This window comes from Phoca vitulina, unplaced genomic scaffold, assembly GCF_004348235.1.
Source record: "Phoca vitulina isolate PV1807 unplaced genomic scaffold, GSC_HSeal_1.0 scaffold40, whole genome shotgun sequence".
NCBI classification, from domain to species: domain Eukaryota; kingdom Metazoa; phylum Chordata; class Mammalia; order Carnivora; family Phocidae; genus Phoca; species Phoca vitulina.
The window spans coordinates 24,247,259-24,267,378 of NW_022589743.1; the positions used below are offsets into that span (position 1 = coordinate 24,247,259).

The following is a 20,120-nucleotide window of genomic DNA, read 5'->3' on the forward strand; positions in this document are numbered from 1 at the left end:
GTGCTATAGGCCTAGCCAATCAGAAAGGCCCTAAACCTTTTTTTTTTTTTTTAAAGATTTTATTTATTTATTTGAGACAAAGAGAATGAGAGAGAGAGAGCACATGAGAGGGGGGAGGGTCAGAGGGAGAAGCAGGCTCCTTGCCGAGCAGGGAGCCCAATGCGGGATTCGATCCAGGGACTCCAGGATCATGACCTGAGCCGAAGGCAGTCGCTTAACCAGCTGAGCCACCCAGGCGCCCGGCCCTAAACCTTTTATTGAAAGGATTCACCAGGCAGTCAAAATCAGGTTGACTGGAGTCCAATCCAGACCTTTTCTGCCAAAACTCTCAGGAAAGAGTGCCAAACACTCTTTTCTTGTGGTTTCTTGTGGTTCAGAATGTGCCCAAGGCTACCAGTGTTTATTATGCCCATCAGGTGTAGAGTTTGTCCGAGATATGAAGAGATACAGAGTCTAATGCCATCTGAGGCCCTGGATTCAACGCTGCTTGAAAACAGATCTGCCTTTGGATATCCTAGTTTCATAGTGCATAAATTTCCTAATTTGAGCTAGGTTTCTGTCACTTGAAACTGACAGAATTTTAATATGATACTCTAAAGTCACAGTAAAAACCCTTTGGTTTTGGCATAGAAATAGAGTCTAGAAACAAATTTATGGGTTAAGTGTGAATTTAATTTTTAACATGGCATTTTGAACCACTAAGGAAAGAATGGACTATTCAATAAATGCTGAAGAAAATTATCGGGAAAAAGGTTAGAACACTCTCTCACATTATACACAAAAATAAATTTCAGGGGTGCCTGGGTGGCTCAATTGTTAAGCATCTGCCTTGGGCTCAGGTCATGATCCCAGGGTCCTGGGATTGAGTCCTGCATTGGGCTCTTCGTTCAGCAGGGAGCCTGCTTCTCCCTCTGCCTGCCACTCGCCCTGCTTGTGCTCTCTCTCTGACAAATAAATAAATAAAATCTTTAAATAAATAAATAAATTCCAGATGGATTTGATAGTGAAAACAAAAACACAAAACTACAAAAAAAAAGTTAGAAGAAAATAAAGAATATTTTTATAATCTTGGAGTAGACCATTCTAAGCAAGAGACATAACTCAGAAGCCATTAAAAAAAATGACAGAGGGGAGGGGGGTAGGAGGATGGGTTAGCCTGGTGATGGGTATTAAAGAGGGCACGTTCTGCATGGAGCACTGGGTGTTATGCACAAACAATGAATCATGGAACACTACATCAAAAACTAATGATGTAATGTATGGTGATTAACATAACAATAAAAAAATTTTAAAAAAATGACAGACATACTTGTATAAAAATGAAAACACACACAATTTATATACAATGCAAAACACGGCAAGTAAAATAAAGATAAATAATAGACTGGGAGAAAAATTAGTCACATATATAGCAAAGAACTATATGACCAGAATTTTGAAGATCTCCTATAAATTCGTAAGAGAAAGACAGACAACCCAGTAGAAAAATGGGCAAAGGACACAAATGAACAGTTTGCAGAAGAAATACAGGTGGATTGTGATGTCAGAAACGATGCATTCCTTCACTAGTAATCAGAAAAATGCAAAACAAACAAAACAACCACTAGACACTTTTGTCCTGAAGTTTGGCAAAATTAAAGACTTGCTTTCTAGCGTCGGCAAGGATTATAGGGAAGTGATTTTCATACATTGTTCATGGTAAACTGGTGAAGTCTTTTTGGAAGACAATTTGTCAGTGCTTGTTAAATTTTAAAATGCTTGTAACAAGTGATTATAACCATTCCTCTTCTTTTTTTTTTTTTAAAGATTTTATTTATTTATTTGACAGAGAGAGACACAGCGAGAGAGGGAACACAAGCAGGGGGAGTGGGAGAGGGAGAAGCAGGCTTCCCGCGGAGCAGGGAGCCCGATGCGGGGCTCGATCCCAGGACCCTGGGATCGTGACCTGAGCCGAAGGCAGACACCCAACGACTGAGCCACCCAGGCGCCCCAACCATTCCTCTTCTAAGAATCTATCTTAAATTCTTAAATATGTGTACAAAAACATATAAAAAAAGTTATTTGGATGCCTGGGTGGCTCAGTCGGTTAAGCGTCTGCCTTCGGCTCAGGTCATGATCTCAGGGTCCTGGGATTGAGTCCCGCATCAGGCTCCTTGCTCAGCAGGGAGCCTGCTTCTCCCTCTGCCTATCGCTCCCCCTGCTTGTGCTCATTCTCACTCTCTCTGACAAATAAATAAATAAAATCTTAAAAAAAAAAAAAGTTGTTCACGGCCACATGGTTTGTTAACAGTAAAAATACAACAACTGGAAATAATATAATTACCCCTCAACAGGGAAAGAACAACTACATTATGGTGTAACTATACAAGTAATATCACAGGGTTGCCAGAAAGATCAAGGTGTGACATTGGAGAAAACATCCTAGAACAAAGCACATAATATAATCTAACAGAATAAAGAAACAGATATGTATATACTTATCTACAATTACATAAAAAGAACTAGAAAACTCCAATAAACGGTGGTTATTTCTGTGGAACTGAATGAGGAGAAGGGTAAAGGAGAAACTTTCCTGTTAACTTCATTAAATATCATTTCAAATATGATGAGAATGTATTTCTATCTTATGAACATTTGTGAAAAAGAAAACAAGCGGACAAAAAAAAAACAACACACACACACACACACAAAACCCCAAACCCAACTATTACCCTAATTGTACCTAGTTAGTACCTGAATTGCCAAGGCTCAACACTGTGCTCATTATTTCTTTCAACTAAAATCTGAGTGCCTGCTATGTGTGAGAAACTGTCGATAGTTGCCTGCACAAAGATAAAGATGTTAACATTGAACTTGAAAGGTATGCGTTTATGTATCTGTATACATATGAAGCTCTCATTTAAGTGTCATATTGAGCATTCACATGTGCCAGTTGGTAAAGAGCTTTATACATATTTCCAAACTGTCATTTGATCAGTATTTATTAAATACCTGGGTTTTTTTTTTTTTTTTGGACACAGCACTGCTTTTGTCTACAGAAAGACAGACACAGACAAGATCTCTGCCCTCATGGAGTTTATAGTTTAGTAGTGAAGATAGACAGTAAGCAAATGATTACACAAATATAAAAAGGAAAGCTACGTAGTGTTGTAAACGTATAAAAAATGAAGGTAAGCCAGCTGGGACTCAGGGAAGGCTTTCCTGATGAAAGATCTGGCTGACCCTGAAGTTCTGAATTAAGCAGAACTTAATTCAGGTGTAGAGGAGAGAGAAGCCAGGGAAAGCATTTCAGGCAGAAGAAATCAAGGCCACGTGGCAAGAAGAAGCAGAGTGCACATCAAGAACCGAAAGAAGGCCCATATGCTGAGAACAGGAGTGGGGTGAAAGAGGAGGCCAGGCAGATAGGCAGTGGGCCCACTGCAATGACTTGCTGGCTATACTGAGTTGAGAAATTTAGTCTTTCTTGTAAGAACAAAAAAGACTCCTGAAAGATTTTAAGTGAGAGCAACAGAAACTGATTTCTGTTTTGAAAAATGATTCCTGTTGGGGTGTAGGAAATAGTTTGGAGGGAGGCAAGTATGCATACGGGAAAAAAGATAGTCATGGTCTAGCTACTTATAGTAATTTGGATTAGGGAGGTCAAGGAAGTGCATGGTTTTTTTGTCACTGCTGTAACAAATTCCCACCAAATTAGTGGCTTAAAACAAAAATGTGTTATTTTACAGTTCTGTCATGGGGCTCACTGGGCTAAAATCAAGGTGTTGGTAAAGATGTGCTGCTTTCTGGAGGCTCCAGGGAAGAATCTGTTTTCTCACCTTTTCCAGTTTTTAGAGGCTGCCTGCATTCTCTGGCTTGTGGCTCCCTTTCTCTACCTTCAAAACCAGCAATGCTGTGTCTCTCTCACAATTCTTCCACTAATTCTATCTCCCTCTAACATTTCTGCTTCCTTTCTCCACTTTTAAGGGTTCTTGTGATTATACTGGCCTCACAGGGATAATCCAGGCTACTCTGCCTATCTTAAACTTGGCTCATTGGCAACCTTTATTCCATTTGCAAACTTAATTTCTCTCTGCCACATAACCCAGCATATTCGTAAATTCCAGGGATTAGGATGCAGAGAACATTGGAATATACGCCTACCACATAGGAAAAGGGGGAGAATTAACTTGATTTTATTACAAAATTTTAAATAAATGTTTCGTGGTTTTCCTGGGGATTACAAAATGAATCCATTTATTTACCATCTTCAGCTAGTACTTTTGCCATTTCCCAAATTATATAGAAGAACCTTAAAACAATTTACCTCCATTTGCCCATTTGTCTATTATCATGTCTCACTTCTAAATGTTCTAAGTCCTGTAACATTATTATTATTGTTTTAAATAATGATTTTTAAAATATTTAGTCACATATTTATCTTTTCTGGTACCTTTCCTTCCTTTCTGCAATTGCATGCTTCTATCTGGGATGATTTTTCTGTAACCTGAGAACTTCCTTCAGTATTCCTTTAGGCTCTAATCTGCAGAAGATGGTCTCTCAGAATTATTATTTTTTTTGTCTGAAAATACCTTTATTTTGCATTCATTTTTGAAAGGTATTTTATTCCTTTTTATTTAAAATTTTTTTTTATGTAATCTCTACCCCCAACATGGGGCTCAAACTCATGACCCGGAGATGAACAGTCACAAACTCAGGGCACCTGGGTGGCTCAGTTGTTAAGCGTCTGCCTTCGGCTCAGGTCATGATCCCAGGATCCTGGGATCAAGCCCCGCGTCAGGCTCCCTGCTCAACGGGAAGCCTGCTTCTCCCTCTCCCACTCCCCTTGCTTGTGTTCCCTCTCTTGCTGTCTCTGTCAAATAAATAAATAAAAATCTTAAAAAAAAAGTCACAAACTCTTCTGACTGAGCCCGCCAGGTGCCCCACGTGTCTAGTAATCTTTTACTGTATTCTTGACTATGCATAGAGGACATAATAAAGCTAGATGACATTTTCCATTGTCAAAGTCCCCCTTCTCCTATGTTAGGCAGATAGGATGAGGGGCTGGCCAACCTTCATCTAACTGAAAATTGAGTTGGATCAGGGTTGGGCTACCATTTTTTTTTTTTTTTTACTAGCATATAATGTATTATTTGTTTCAGGGGTTTGTTTGTTTTTTAAAGATTTTATTTATTTATTTGACAGAGAGACAGCGAGAGCAGGAACACAAACAGGATGAGTGGGAGAGGGAGAAGCAGGCTTCTGGTGGAGCAGAGAGCCCGATGAAGGGCTCGATCCCAGGACCCTGGGATCATGACCCGAGCCGAAGGCAGATGCTTAACGACTGAGCCACCCAGGCGCCCCATGAGCCTAGATTTTTAACCTACCATACCACAGATGTTCAAAATCTGGCAAATGTCTTAACAGGGAGAATGTTTGTGCCAAGCCCCTTTCTGTAGGAATTTGGGGCACCCGGGTGGCTCAGTCCTTAAGTGTGTGCCTTCAGCTCGGGTCATGATCCCAGGGTCCTGGGATCGAGCCCCACGTCCGGCTCCCTGCTCCGAGGGAAGCCTGCTTCTCCCTCTCCCACTCCCCCTGCTTGTGTTCCCTCTCTCGCTGTGTCTCTCTCTGTCAAATAAATAAATAAAATCTTAAAAAAAAAAAAAAGACTGTAGGAATTTTATTCTGCCTTTTTGGTTGGCCTCTTGCACTTCCTGAGAACTCAGTAAATGTCCTAGGAGGTAAACCTACTGTTTGGGCCTTGAGTTTGGGCCTCCCCTATTTTTTTAAACATTTATTTATTTTTTTTTTAGTAATCTCTACACCCAATGTGGGGCTCAAACTCATGATCCCAAGATCAAGAGTTGCATGCTCCACTGACTAAGCCAGCCAGGCAACCCCCCATGAGTTATTTTTAAATACAGAATGGTTCATAGGTTTCTAGCTTTAGGAACTGAAATAAGGCAGTGCAAGTCACTAAAATAGGGACCACTGTAAGGGCCTATGAGTTTGGTTATGGATATGTTGAATTTTAAGGATTTTTTTTTTTAAAGATTTTATTTATTTATTTAACAGAGAGAGAGAGAGAGAGAGCCCAAGCAGGGGGAGCGGCAGGTAGAGAGAGAGGGAGAAGCAGGCTTCCCTCTGAGCAGGGAGCCCAAAGTGGGGCTCAATCCCAGGACCCTGGGATCATGACCTGAGCCAAAGGCAGACGCTTAACAGACTGAGCCACCCAGGAGCCCCTGAATTTTAAGTATCTTTGAGACTTCAAGTAGTCCGCTGGATTTAGAGATTTGAGTCTCAGAAGAGAGGTGAGGGCTGGACATACAATTTTCAGGGTAATTAGCATATAGGACATAACCGATGTCATGGGTGTGAATGAGACTGTTATCAGTTGAGAATACAGAGTGGAAAGGAAAGAGAGCCTAGGCTGGAGTCAGGAGGAACTCCAATTTTAAATGACCAGGCAAATTCTCTTGATTTATATTCCTTTCAGTGCACCAAAAGTTCAAATGATTCTTGTGGATTATGACATCTTGCTGTTAGTAAACCATATCAAATTATCTTCGGATAACTCTGCCTATTAATACTTTCATCAATAGGTATCCATCATCTTTGGAAATTCTGTAAAGGGAATCCACACATCCTGCAGAGCTTTAGACATTATTTTTCAAATTGTAGGTCACGACTGAGTGGGTCATGAAATCAATTTAGTGGGTCCTGATTACTATTATTTTTTAAAGATTTTATTTCTTTATTTTGGGGGAGGGGAGAGGGAGAGGGAGAGAGAGTCTTAAGCAGACTCTATGCTGAGTGCAGAGCCTAACATGGGCTTGATCCCACAACCCTGAGATCATGACATGAGCCAAAACCAAGAGTTGGTGGCTTAACTAACTGTGCCACCCAGGTGCCCCCGATTAGTATTTTTATTTTTTATTTGAAAAATTTTTTTAATTTGTATTTTTAATTTTTAAATTTCTATTTTTTTTTTTTTTAACGTTTTATTTATTTACCTGAGAGCGTGAGAGCACAACCAGGGGGAGCAGCAGAGGGAGAGGGAGAAGCAGACTCCCCACTGAGCAGGGAGCCTAATGTGCGGCTTGATCTCAGGACCCTGAGATCATGACCTGAGCTGAAAGTAGCCGCTTAACCAACTGAGCCACCCAGGCGCCCCTATTTGTATTTTTTAAAGATTTATTTATTTAAGAGAGAGGGAGAAAGTGAGAGAGAGGGAGGGAGGAGAGAGAGCACGCAAGGGTGGGGTGGAGGGAGAGACAGAATGCCAAGCAGACTCCCCACCTAACGTGGAGCCCCACACAGGGCTGGATCCCAGGACCCTCAGATCACCATCTGAGCCAAAATCAAGAGTCGGACGCTTAACCGACTGAGGCACCCAGGCACCCCTAATTAGTATTTTTAAAATGAGATAGAGGGAAATATCGAAGTACATCATATGCAGTAAGCATCTACACTCTCTTCCATGGTGAAACTTATCCAGTCTGTGACTTGAAATCCCATGTATGACTCCCAAATTTCTATCTCTAGCCCAGTGCTCTCTCCTAAATGCCATGCTCATTTAGAAAGCTCCACTTGGCTGTCTACTAGACATCTCAAACTGAACGATGAACCCCTGATCATCTTTCCCAAAACAGCTCCATCTGCCACCCCCCCCAGGTGTTGGTAATTTCATTCTTCTTAGGCCTGTATCCCCAGAGCCACTTTTTACTTCTCTTATTCTCTAACACAGCACATCTCATCTTTCAGGGAATGCTATTAAGTCTACCTTCAGAATCTAGCCACTTCTCATCATCCTTACCACTACCACCCTGGTCCAAATTATCATCACCTCATCTCTCACCTGGATTAATGCAAGAGCCTCCCAACAGGTTTCTCTAATTACACCCTTTCTTCTATAGCCTATTCTCAACACTGTAGTCAGAGTGATCTCTTGAAACAGGAGTCAGCAAACTTTTCCTGTGGAGTCAGAGAGTAAATATTCAGGTTTTTTGGGCCAAGAGGAAAATCAAGGCTATTACAGAGGTATTTCTATAAGAGAAGACAAATTTCTGTAAAATGTTTGATAAAATTAAAAAATAATTGAGTCTATTTTTTGTAATACAGATCTACTTTTAAAAAGTATTTATTTGAGAGAGAAAGAGTGAGACAGAGAGAGAGAGAGCGTGCGCACGCAAGTGGGGGGAGCGGCAGAGGGAGAAGTAGACTCCCCAGGGAGCAGGACGTGGGGCTTGATCCCAGGACTCCAGGATCATGACCTCAGCCAAAGGCAGACGCTTAACTGACTGAGCCACCCAGGTGCCCCACAGGTCTACTTTAAAAAAATTTTTTTTGGGCGCCTGGGTGGCTCAGTCGTTAAGCGTCTGCCTTCGGCTCAGGTCATGATCCCAGGGTCCTGGGATCGAGCCCCGCATCGGGCTTCCTGCTCAGCGGGAAGCCTGCTTCTCCCTCTCCCACTCCCCCTGCTTGTGTTCCTGCTCTCTCTATCTCTCTCTCTGTCAAATAAATAAAATAAATAAAATCTTTAAAAAAAAAAAAAAATTTTTTTTTAGCAATTTCTATCCCCACCTTGGGGCTCGAACTCATGACCCTGAGATTAAGAGTCACATGTTCCTCTGACTGAGCAGGCCAGGTGCCCCATGTAATACAGGTCTACTGATGAGAATGGAATTCTTTTTTTTATTTTAATTTTATTTTAAGATTTATTTATTTATTTGGGGGGGCAGAGGGAGAGGAAGAGAATCTCAAACAGACTGCCCACCAAGCACAGAGTTCCACATGGGGCTCAATCCCAGGACCCTGAGATCATGACCTGAGCTGAACCCAAGAGTCAGACGCTTAACTGATTGAGCCACCCAGGCACCCGTCTTTATTTTTTTAATGGATTTTGCTTAATTGGGGTTCAAAGCAAGTGTTCCCTATCATCAAATCAACTAAATGCTTACTTGTAAAAACCATTCTTAGCTGATGGCCATATAAAAACAGGCAGCAAGATGGATTTACACTGCAGCTGTAGTTTGCTGACCTCTGCTTTAAAATATTATCAGATTGTACCATTCTCTCAAAACCCCGTGAATTAGTTTTCTTCTGTTGTGTAACCAATACCACAACTTCAGCAGCTTAAATACCCATTTATTATCCTCACAGTCTATAGATCAGAAGTGCAGGTGAGCTTGGCTGAGTTCTCTTGAGAAGGGTCTCACAAGGCTGAAATCAAGGTGACCTCTTATATGGAAGACCTGGGAAAGAATCCACTTCTAAGGTCATTCAGGTTTTTGGTAGAAGCCAGTTCCTTACAGTTGTAGGCCTGACATCCTCAGTTCCTTGCTGGCTATTAGCCAGGAACTACTCTTAGCTTATAGAGGCTTCCTGCATTCCTTATGTGGTCCCCCTCCATCTTCAAACTCAACACAAGCACATTCACATCTCATGGTTTGAATCTCTTTGAAGTTCCTTTATGCTACCAGCTGGAAAAAAATGCTCTGCTTTTAAAGATGTCACCTGATTAGGCTAGGACCACTCAGATAATTGTATCTCAAGGTCAACTTCTGGTGGGGGGCATCAGTTTTTGAAGTCGGCCTACCCCACCCTGCAATAATTTCCTACTCAGAGTCAAAAGACAAGGCACTTAGGAGGGCCAACATGATTTGTGCCACCTGCTATCCCCCAATCCCCATGCCTCTCTGATGTTATTTCCTGCTCTTCTCCCTCTGGCTTGTTCTGTTCATTCACACTAGCTTTCTTGCTATTGCTTGAACATGCCAGACACACTCCCAACCTGGGATCTCTGTCTGGAGTACTCTTCTCTCAAATATCTGATTTGTTAGCTTCTATATCTCCAAGACTTTGCTCAACTTCCACCTTTTTTTTTTTTTTCAGAGAGAGAGAGAGATAGCGTGTGCACCCAAGTGTGGAGGGCCAGAAGGAGAACAAGAGAATCTTAAGCAGGCTCCATGCTCAGCATGGAGACTGATGGGGGGCTTGATCTCACAACCCTGAGATCATGACCTGAGCTGAAATCAAGAGTTGGATACTTAACTGACTGAGCCACCCAGGTGCCCCTCAACTTCCATCTTTTCAATGAGACCACATCTGATCACACTATTTAATACTACAGTCTGCACTCTCACTCCTGGCACTGCCTATTTCCCTTACCCTGTTCTATCTTAATTTTTTTTCTATTATACTTAGCACCTTTAACATACTATATACTTTGCTTATTTATGTTTATTGTCTGTCTCTCCTTGCCAGAATTAAGCTCCTCAAGGGTAAGGATCTGTGTCTATTTTTTATTTTATTTATTTTTAAAGATTTTATTTATTTATTTGACACAGAGAGAGAGAGAGCACAAGCAGGGGGAGCAGCAGGCAGGAGGAGAGGGAGAAGCAGGCTCTCCGCTGAGCAGGGAGCCCGATGATATGGGGCTTGATCCCAGGACCCTGGGATCATAACTGGAGGAGCCGAAGGCAGCTGCTTAACCAACTAAGCCACCCAGGCGCCCCTGTGTCTATTTTTTATTCACTAATGTATTTTTCTTTTCTTTTTTTTAAGTAAGCTCTACTGCCCAGTGTGGGGCTTGAACTCACGACCCTAAGATCAAGAGTCACATGCTCTACTGACTGACCCAGCCAGGCGCCCCTCACTAATGTATTTTTTGTGCTCTAAGCATCTAGCACAGTGGCTGGCACCAATAAAAATTCACTGGATGTTTTGGGAAACTCTTGTTTCAACTTTCTATATATGTATGTACATACTAGGTTGTGATAATAAAATAGTATTTTTACTGAGGAGAATAGTCAAGAGAGTTTGAAAAATACTGGGGTAAGACTATATGACTTCTTAAGTCCTTTCTCAATTTGAGCACTTACAAATTTCTACGTGTAGCTAGTAAATGTCCACTACATCTTTTGGGAGATGGCAAAGTTCACAGTCGAGTTTCTGTAGCAAGGCACTGAATACTGAAACATAACACTGACACCAAAAAAGCCATTAGCATCCCTGCCTGTTCTATAATAGTAGGTTAGGAAAACCTGGAAATAGCAAGAACTGCTGAATGCCCCAAAATATAAAAATCTGAACTTAATCCTTCCATGAAAAGGAGACAGAACTTGAGAGCAAATGACAAAACAGAACATTTCTTATATCAAGATCTCTCAGGTTAAAGCTTTCACACACTTACTGAAGAAGCGAAGAGGAGTGAAGAAAGATATCCCTTAAAGTGTCTGCTGTAGAAATTGTGTCCTGAATGGACTTTGGGAGCAAAGACCACTTCTGAAATATATATGATTTCCACTCATCCACAGGCAGATCCATTCTACTTTAGGTCTATAAAGTGAATAAGAAAATAAGGAATTCAGATTTCTACAAATGCACAATTCTAGAAAAATATAATAAAGATTTCACTCAAGCAAATGTGAAGCAACAAAATCAATTCTTGTGGTCTTTTTCTGTGGTTTACATGCTGAGGATCTATTTTCTCTCACACCTATTCACTGAACATCGTTTTATTCAGAAATATTTACTGAAGGCCTACTTTGTTCCACACACCAGGCTTGCCTCTTAGACCTCCATCTTCCCAAGCTCAAGTCAGAAACCTGAGACATCCCAGATTTTTCTCTCTCTCCCTAGCTACTATTAAATTAACAAATGTTTCTATCTCTTACACAGTTCAGTTTTTTCTTTCAATCCCCAGATCATTCCTTTAGTTCAAGTCCTCACCATCTCTTGTCTGGCATCCTTTGCAGGATCATAACTAGTCTCCATGTCCTCAGTTCCCTACCCTACCCCCTAAATTCAATTCATCCTCCACACTGAGACAGATGTCAGTCCTCTGCCTTAATCAATGCTCCTCCAAGCATTTAGGGAAGCCCAGTACAAATTTGACCCCCGGGCTCATTTTCTAATGCCCAAGTCTCACCTCTTCCTTTGTACCCTACTATCCTGAGCTACTTAAAGCTATCCCCAGCTTGCCTGGCTCTTCACCTCTCTAGTTTTTGCATAGGTTATGCATTCTTCCGGGAGCATCCCTACCCTCAGAGTCCACCTCGCAAATCTGCACACACCCTTCAAGACCAAGTTCAAATGGCACCTCCTCCAGGAAGCCTTCCCTGATTTTCCATCTGTGCGTGCAGACACACTTTGTGTCTCTCCTGAGGCCCATATTATGTCTACCTGGAGTTAGGGCTACTCACTGCGGTAACTCCCTCGACAGACTATGCTCTCCTCTGAGGGCAGGGACCGGATCCTATTTACCTTCGGAGATTCCCCACTGTGCCAAGCTCAGGGTCTAGCAATGGCGGGAGCTCGGCACTCGGGTTGCTGAAGGAATCGTTACTGCTTTGCCTACGGTTAGCAGCAGAGCTATCAGGGAACAGCTCTAACTCTCTTCCGGGCTAACAGTCGGTCTGCCCGTCAAAGGCCGAGCCAGGTTTTTTCCCCGAGGACCGTCTCGGAAAGCTTCCGGTACAGGACCTCGCGCCCAGAGAAAGAACCCGCGTCATCCTTGGCGCGCCCCACGGCTCGGGCCCCGCCCCAGGCGCAGTCGTCGGGTGACTAGGTCCTGAACCCCGGCTCTGGCACGTCACGTGGGCTACCTCGGCCAATGCGGTGGCTGCTCCGCCCCGAAGCCCGCCCCTGTGACTTGCGCATGTCAGAAGACGGGGGTGGTGCCTACAGCTACTTGGCGCAAAAGCTTTGGAGCGCGCGGGGTCCCGTAAGTGAAGCAGAGGCTGCGGAGAAGCCGGAGCGCGCGAGTTGGTGCGGCGCAGTCATGGTGGGCCACCTGAGCGAGGGGGCCATTGCGGTGAGGAGACGCCTGCGGGCAGGCGGGCTGGGGTGGCGGTGGGCCCTGGGGTTGTGGGGGTGGAGAAGGGAGAGAGGAGCTGGAGGCGATGGGGAGAGAACGCGGGAGGGGAAGATAAGGGGGGGGACCGTCGGGTGACTTCCTAGAATTCTCACCCTCTCCTCGAATTTTTACTGTCGTCTTTTAAACATGTCCATGTTTTTTTCTACTTAAGAAAACGAAGCAAAATTAACTTGATCGTCCCCCATCACCCTCCTGCGGCCACTCCCTATCTCCTCCCCGTCCCCTATCCACAGCCAAACTTCTCGAGTTGTCTGTTTTCAGCTCACCTGCCGTTAACAGACTCCAATCCGTTGTTCCCTCGATCACTATAGAAAGAACCCTCGGCAAGAACCCTGGCAGAAGTTAGCGGTGCTTCCAAGTCGTTAAATCTAACAGACACTTTTCAGTTTTTAACTTAACCAGAATTCTCAGTAGTGTTTGAGAGTTACTTCTTTTGAGCAGTTTTGAGCATTACTTCTCTCTGATAACACTCTCTTTTGGCTTCTATGGCTTGGCTTGTCTTTCCTCGTTTTATTTGCCGGTCCCTCATTGTAAGTTTTTGTTTACTCAAGGTTATGTTTTAGGCCCTCTTCTACCAAGACAATCCCATTACCAACTATGTCAGTTGCTCACACATTTCTTTGTCCAGAGCCACCTTTATTCTGAAAGATAAACCTCTAATATGTCTGCCTACCTGATACCTCAAAGGCATTTTATATTCAACATGCCCCAAAGCAAATCCGTTATTTTACTAAGTTTGGGCCTCTTGGTGTTCCCTCTCTTGATGAATGGCACCATTATCCATTAAGATATGCTAGCCAGAAATTGTGGAATCATTCTTCCTGCAAACTTCCATCACCTTAGATGTTCAGTCCATCACCCAATCTGGTGTTTTACCTCCACACATACCTCTTAAATCCATCTACTTCTCTTCTTCCACTCTGGCACTGGACTACTGACTTCCACCCAGCATAACCTCCCCTCCCACGCCCACACACCTTCCCATCACTGCATATTCCCACTTGTTCTCTCTTCCTTTCCAGCCTTTTTGTTGTTGTTTTTTTATTTTTAAAATTTTAACTCCAGTATAGTTAACATACAGTGTTCTGTATGGTTAGCAGCAGAGCTATCAGGGTCTAGCAACCACGGGAGTACAATATAGTGTACAATATAGTGATTCAGCAATTCTGTACATTACTCAGGGCTCATGAAAAGTGTACTCTTTAATCCGCTTCACCTATTTCCCCCATCCCCCCACCCACCTCTCTCTGGTAACCATCAGTTCTCTATGGTTAAGAGTCTGTTTTTGGTTTGTCTCTCTCTTCCTTTTTTTCCTTTGCTCATTTGTTTTGTTTCTTAAATTCCACGTATGAATGAAAGCATATGGGATTTGTCTCTCTCTGACTGACTGACTTTGCTTAGCATTATACTCTCTAGCTCCATCCATGTTGTTACAAATGGCAAGATTTCATTCTTTGTTATGGCTGAATAATATTCTATTGTATATATGTAACATATCTTCTTTATCCATTCATCTACCAGTGGACACTTGGGCTGCTTTCATAATTTGGCTATTGTAAATAATGCTGCAACAAACATGGGGTGCATGTATCCTTTTGAATTAGTGTTTTCATATTTTTGGGAAACTACCCAATAGTGCAATTAATGGATCCTAAGGTAGTTCTATTTTTAACTTTTTGAGGAGCCTCCATACTGTTTTTGCACCTGTTTGCATTCCCACCAACAGTGCACGAGGGTTCCTTTTTCACATCATCCTTGCCAACACTTGTTTCTTGTGTTGTTGGTTTTAGCCATTCTGATAGGTGTAAAGTGATATCTCATTGTAGTTTTGATATGCATTTCCCTGATGATGAGTCATGTTGAACATTTTTGCATGTGTGTTGGCCATCTGTCTGTCTTCTTTGGAGAAATGTCTGTTAATGTCTTCTGTCCATTTTTTAATTGGGTTATTTGTGTTTTGGGTGTTGAGTTGTAGCAGTTCTTTATATATTTTGGATACTAAGCCTTTATCAGATCTGTCATTTTCAAATATCTTCTCCCATTCAGTAGGTTGTCTTTTGGTTTTGTTGACTGTTTACTTTGCTGTGCAAGAGCTTTTTATTTTGATGTGGTCCGAGTAGTTTTATTTTTGCTTTTATTTCCCTTGTCTCAGGAGACCTATCCAGAAAGATGTTGCTATGGCTGATGTCAGAGAAATTACTGCCTCTGCTGTCTTCTAGGATTCTTATGGTTCAGGTCTCACATTTAGATCTTTAATTCATTTTGAGTTTGTGTTTGTGTATGGTGTAAGGAAGTGGTCCAGTTTCATTCTTTTGCATGTTGCTGTTCAGTTTTCCCAAAACCATTTGTTGAAGACTGTCTTTTTCCCATTGTATATTCTTTTCCTCCTTCGTTGGAGATTAACTGACCATATAATTGTGGGTTTATTTCTGGGTTTTCTGTTTTGTTTCATTGATTTGAGTGTCTGTTTTTGTGCCAGTACCATACTGTTTTGATGACTATGGCTTTGTAATATAACTTGAAGTCTGGAATTGTGATGCCTCTGGTTTTTCTTTTTCAAGATTGCTTTAGCTATTTGAGGTCTTTTGTGGTTCCTTGCAAATTTTAGGATTATTCTAGTTCTGTGAAAAATGTTATTGGCATTTTGATAGGGATTGTATTAAATGTGTAGACTGCTTTGGGTAGTATAGACATTTTGACAATACTTATTCCTCTGACCCACGAGCACGGAATGTCTTTCCATTTCTTTGTATCTTTTTTCTTTTTTTTTAATTTAAATTCCTGGTATATTCCATACTCTTGCACATTCTTTTCCCATCTCCCTGTGTAGTTCTTCACTCTCCCCTCCCTGGCTAACAATCTTCAAATTTCAGCTCAGTTAGTTCTTCAGAGAAGCCTTCCTTGACTTACTAGCCTAATTCCCTTTATTTTGAGACCCTAATTCCTGCTTGTTCACTTATTAGCTGTGTGACTTTGGGCAAGATACTAAACTTTACCTTTTCTCTTCTGTAAAATGAGGGTAATGATACCTGGTACCTATTGCCTAGGGTTAGTGGGGAATTAGGTGAGCTATTACATTTAAAGTGCTTAGTCCATGCCTGGTACACAGCAAATGCTCAGTATATGTTATCTCTTATTAATAATCACAGATGTAATTTTATACTTATTTACTTTTTATTTGACTAATATTAGTTACTTTCTGTCTTCCCCACTGGATTGTAGATTCTTTGAGGCCTGAAATTACATCTTTTTTTGCTCAAAATAGTCTCCTAAATACCTGGAGCAGTGCTGGCAAGTTTTAGGTATCCAGTAAATGTTTGCTAGTTGCATTTGAGGCAGTGAAAAGAAAGGGACAGGGATGAATGGGGAAGAACAGTTGGCAGAGTGGAGTGACTGTTTGAATAAATTAGGAACAGTTAAACCTGAGAAGTGATTGAAAATTGTAGTTCTCATTTACTTATAGCTGCTACCTTGCGCTTAAAAAAAAAAAAAAAAAAGATTTATTGGGATGCCTGGGCAGCTTAGTGGGTTGAGTGTCTACCTTTGGCTCAGGTCATGATCCTGGGGTTCAGGCATCAAGGCCCGCATCAGGCCCCTTGCTCAGTGGGAAGCCTGCTTCTCCCTCTGCCTGCTGCTTCCCCTGCTTGTGCTCTCTCTCTGATGAATAAATAAAATCTTAAAAAAAAAAAAGTATTTAAGAGAGAGAGAGCAAGAGCGTGTGACTGAGCCACCCAGGCGCCCCACCTTGTGCCTTTAAGACAAATTAGGAATTGTTCTTCACTTTCATTTATTTATATTTATTTTTATTATTTTTTTGTTCTTCGCTTTTAGAAAGAATGATTATGGTGTTAATAATTTGATTGCTTGGTTTTTGCTGTATTCAAAACTTTGGAAACATATTTCCAGTGTTAGGTCAAGTATTAAGTTTTATTCATAAATGACAAAGAAAATTTTTGTGTTTGTGGTGACAGTGTGGAGAACTTTTGCCAACTCTGATTATCATCAGCTAAAGCAAGTAGTATCATTTTAGTTCAAAAGACACAGGCCCAAAGGGTAAGCAACTAACACATAAATAGTAGAGGCATTTGGGGCAAGAGCTAATATCATAAAAGAAGAGATTATGCATGGAAGTATTGTGGTAAATCGAATAAATAGCATTTGTATCTTAATTTATTGGGTAATATAAAGAAAAGGGAAAGGAACTAATATTTTTGCCTTTTCCAATGTGCCAGATACTTTATCTATAATAATCAGTACTTACAGTACAGTAACCCTGTAAGGTAGATTTTCATAATTACCTGCATCTCACAGATGAAGAAATTAAAGTGCAGAGAAGTTAAATAATTTGTCAGTGAGGTGAAGATTTGAATGCACGTGCCCTTGACTATTACATTCTGTTGCTTTGTATTTCTTTAATTGAAGTATAATTGACATACAGTATTCTATTAGTTTCAGGTGTTCATCATAGTGATTTGGTATTTTTATACATTAGGAAATGATCCCCATAATAAATCTGGTTACTGTCTGTTACCACACAAAGTTATTACATTGTTACTAAGTTCCCTGTGTTGTGCATTACATCCCCATGACCCATTTATTTTATATCTGGAAGCCTAAACCTCTTTTTTTTTTTTTAAGGATTTTATTTATTTATTTGACAGAGAGAGCACAAGCAGGGGAAGCGGCAGGCAGAGGGAGAGGGAGAAGCAGGTTTCCTGCTGAGCAGGGAGCCCAAAACGGGGCTTGATCCCAGGACCCTGAGATCTCAACCTGAGCCAAAGGCAGATGCTTAACCAGCTGAGCCACCCAGGCGCTCCAAGCCTGAACCTCTTAATTCCCTTCACCCATTTCACCCGTACCCCCAGTCACTCCCCACTCTTGTAACTAATAGTTTCCTGTATCTATGAGTTTGTTTCTGTTTTGTTTTGTTTCATAGATTCAACATGAAATCATATGTTATTTGTCTTCTCTGTCAGGCTTATTTCATTTAGCATAGTACTGTCTAGGTCCATCTATGTTGTCACAAATGGTAAGATTTCATTCTTTTTTATGGTTGAGTAATACTCCTGTGTGTGTGTGTGTGTGTGTGTGTGTGTGTGTCTTTATCCGTTCATCTCTTTATGGACACTTAGGTTGCTTCTTAATCTTGGATATTATAAGTAATGCTGCCATGAACATAGGCTTCGTATATCTCTGAATTGGTATTTTGGTTTTCTTCAGGTACATACCCGGAAGTTGAATTGCTGGATCATATGGTGGTTTTGATTTTTAATTTTTTGAGGAGCCTCCATACTGTTTTCCATAGTGGCTGCACCAATTTATGTTCCCCACCAACAGTGTACAAGGGTTCGCTTTCATCCACATCTTTGCCAACACTTCATACTTTTTGTCTTTTTGATAATACTCAATCTGATTGTGGTTTTGGTTTGCATTTGCATGATGATTAGTGATGTTGAGGATTCTTTGTATCTATTGGCCATCTGTAGGTCTTCTTTGGAAAATGTCTATTCTAAAGTCTTTTGCCCATTTTTTAAATTGGGTTTACTTTGTGTTTTTATAGGTAATGTTAATTTGGAAAGTTTAAGGCAATTTTGTCTTAAGTGTACATATCATGTTGTATTACCCAGAAGATTTAATCTTATAATCACTTTATGATGACACAAATTAAAAAGAATAATAAATTAATACATGCGTGTGGTTTTAAAATCAAATAGAACAGAAAGGTGTTTTAAGAAATTACTGACTTTTTGCTCCACCCTGCCCAAGTTCTGTTCCCTAGGAACTTAAAAAAATCACCTTTACTGAAATTCAGTGTGATTTACACTTAATAAAAACTGTAATGTATATAATAAATGTATATAATAAAAACTCATCAAGATGTTTTCAGTTTGATGAGCTTTGGCAAATGTATACACCATTCCAATCTCCTGTTCCTTCCCTAGTCCTTGCTTCCAGCCTAGGTAAACCAGAGTTTTGACTTCTGGTTTTTATCTCTAAAGGTTAGTTTTGACTATTCTGAAACTTCATGTAAACTTGTATCTGGCTTCTTTGTCTCAGCAAAATGTTTTTTGAGATTTATCTCTGTCGTTTCAGTAGTTTGCACCTTTTATTTCTGTGTAGTACTCTATTGTGTGAATAAACACAATTTGTTTAATTGACCTGGTACTGTTAAACATTTGGGTTATTTTCATTTTTTGGCTATTATGAATGAAGATGGTATGAACATTTATGTACACGTCTTTTTATGGAAATATATTTTCACTTCTCTGGGATAAATGCCTAGGAGTGTAATTGCTGGGTTATATTTTAAGTGAATATAAGAAATTGCTAAACTGTTCTCCAAAGTGATTGTGAGAATTCTAGTTGCTCCATATCCTTGCTAACACTTAGTTTTATCAGTCTTTTTAAGTTTATCCTAGTGAATGTATAGTGGTATTTTGCATCTACATTCATGAGTTGTATATAGGTCTGTAGTTTTCTTTTTTATTTTATTTTATTTTATTTTTAAACAGAAAGAGATACAGTGAGAGAGGGAGCACAAGCAGGGGGAGTGGCTGAGGGAGAAGCAGGCTTCCTCCCAAGCAGGGAGCCTGATGCGGGGCTCGATCCCAGGACCCTGGGTTCATGACCTGAGCTGAAGGCAGACACCTAACGACTGAGCCACCCAGACGCCCCAGTTAGTTTTCTTTTTAGAATGACTTTGTTTTTTCTATGAGGTAAACCTAACATCATAAAATGAGTTGGAAAGTGTTCTCCTCTATTGCCTGACATAGTTTATGCAAGATTGATATTTTTTTGTCTTTACACGTTAGACAAAATTTACCAATAAAGCCATCTGGACCTAGTGTTACCTCTGTTGGAATATTTTAAATTATAAATTCAGTTTCTTTAATGGATATAGTACTATCTAGATTCTCCACATTTTGTATGTTAGTTTTGATAATTTGTGTTTTTCGAGGGACTTACCCATTTAATCTAAGTTTTTTTAATAAAGTTGTTCCTAATATTCCCTTATTATCTCGTGTATGTATAATCTAATATATATGTGAATTATTGTGATGCATTTTTCATTTCTTTTTTTTTTGCATTTTGCATTTCTGATATTGAGAATATTTGTTTTCTTTTTCTTCATCAGACTAGTTAGAGGTTTATCAATTTTGTTGATCTTTTCAAAGATCCAGCTTTTGGTTCAATTGTTTTTTCCTGTTGTTTATCCATTTTCTATTTTATTGATTTTTGCTCTTTCTTTCATTCCTTCCTTCTA

The 20,120-nt window shown here is 40.6% G+C and overlaps 2 protein-coding genes across 3 annotated transcripts in view; one reads left to right on the forward strand and one right to left on the reverse strand.

Moving 5' to 3' along the window:
- The window catches only part of SMYD4 (SET and MYND domain containing 4), a 50,579-nt gene extending 38,019 nt beyond the window's left edge, over window positions 1-12,560 (reverse strand). The window contains exons 1-2 of one of the 2 annotated variants that reach the window (XM_032428651.1): window positions 12,244-12,560; window positions 11,171-11,316 (exon numbers count right to left, since the gene is read on the reverse strand). In XM_032428651.1, the coding sequence (XP_032284542.1) occupies window positions 11,171-11,304 (134 nt within the window). In that variant the 5' untranslated portion in view covers window positions 11,305-11,316; window positions 12,244-12,560. Of the gene's footprint in view, window positions 1-11,170; window positions 11,317-12,182 lie in introns of both variants that reach the window. The other variant, XM_032428653.1, reaches the window with a different exon arrangement.
- Window positions 12,561-12,640: 80 nt separating this feature from the next.
- RPA1 (replication protein A1) overlaps window positions 12,641-20,120 on the forward strand; it is a 72,086-nt gene continuing 64,606 nt past the window's right edge. The window contains exon 1 of the mRNA XM_032428726.1: window positions 12,641-12,793. Within this exon, the coding sequence (XP_032284617.1) occupies window positions 12,761-12,793 (33 nt within the window). The 5' untranslated portion in view covers window positions 12,641-12,760. The remainder of the gene's footprint in view (window positions 12,794-20,120) is intronic.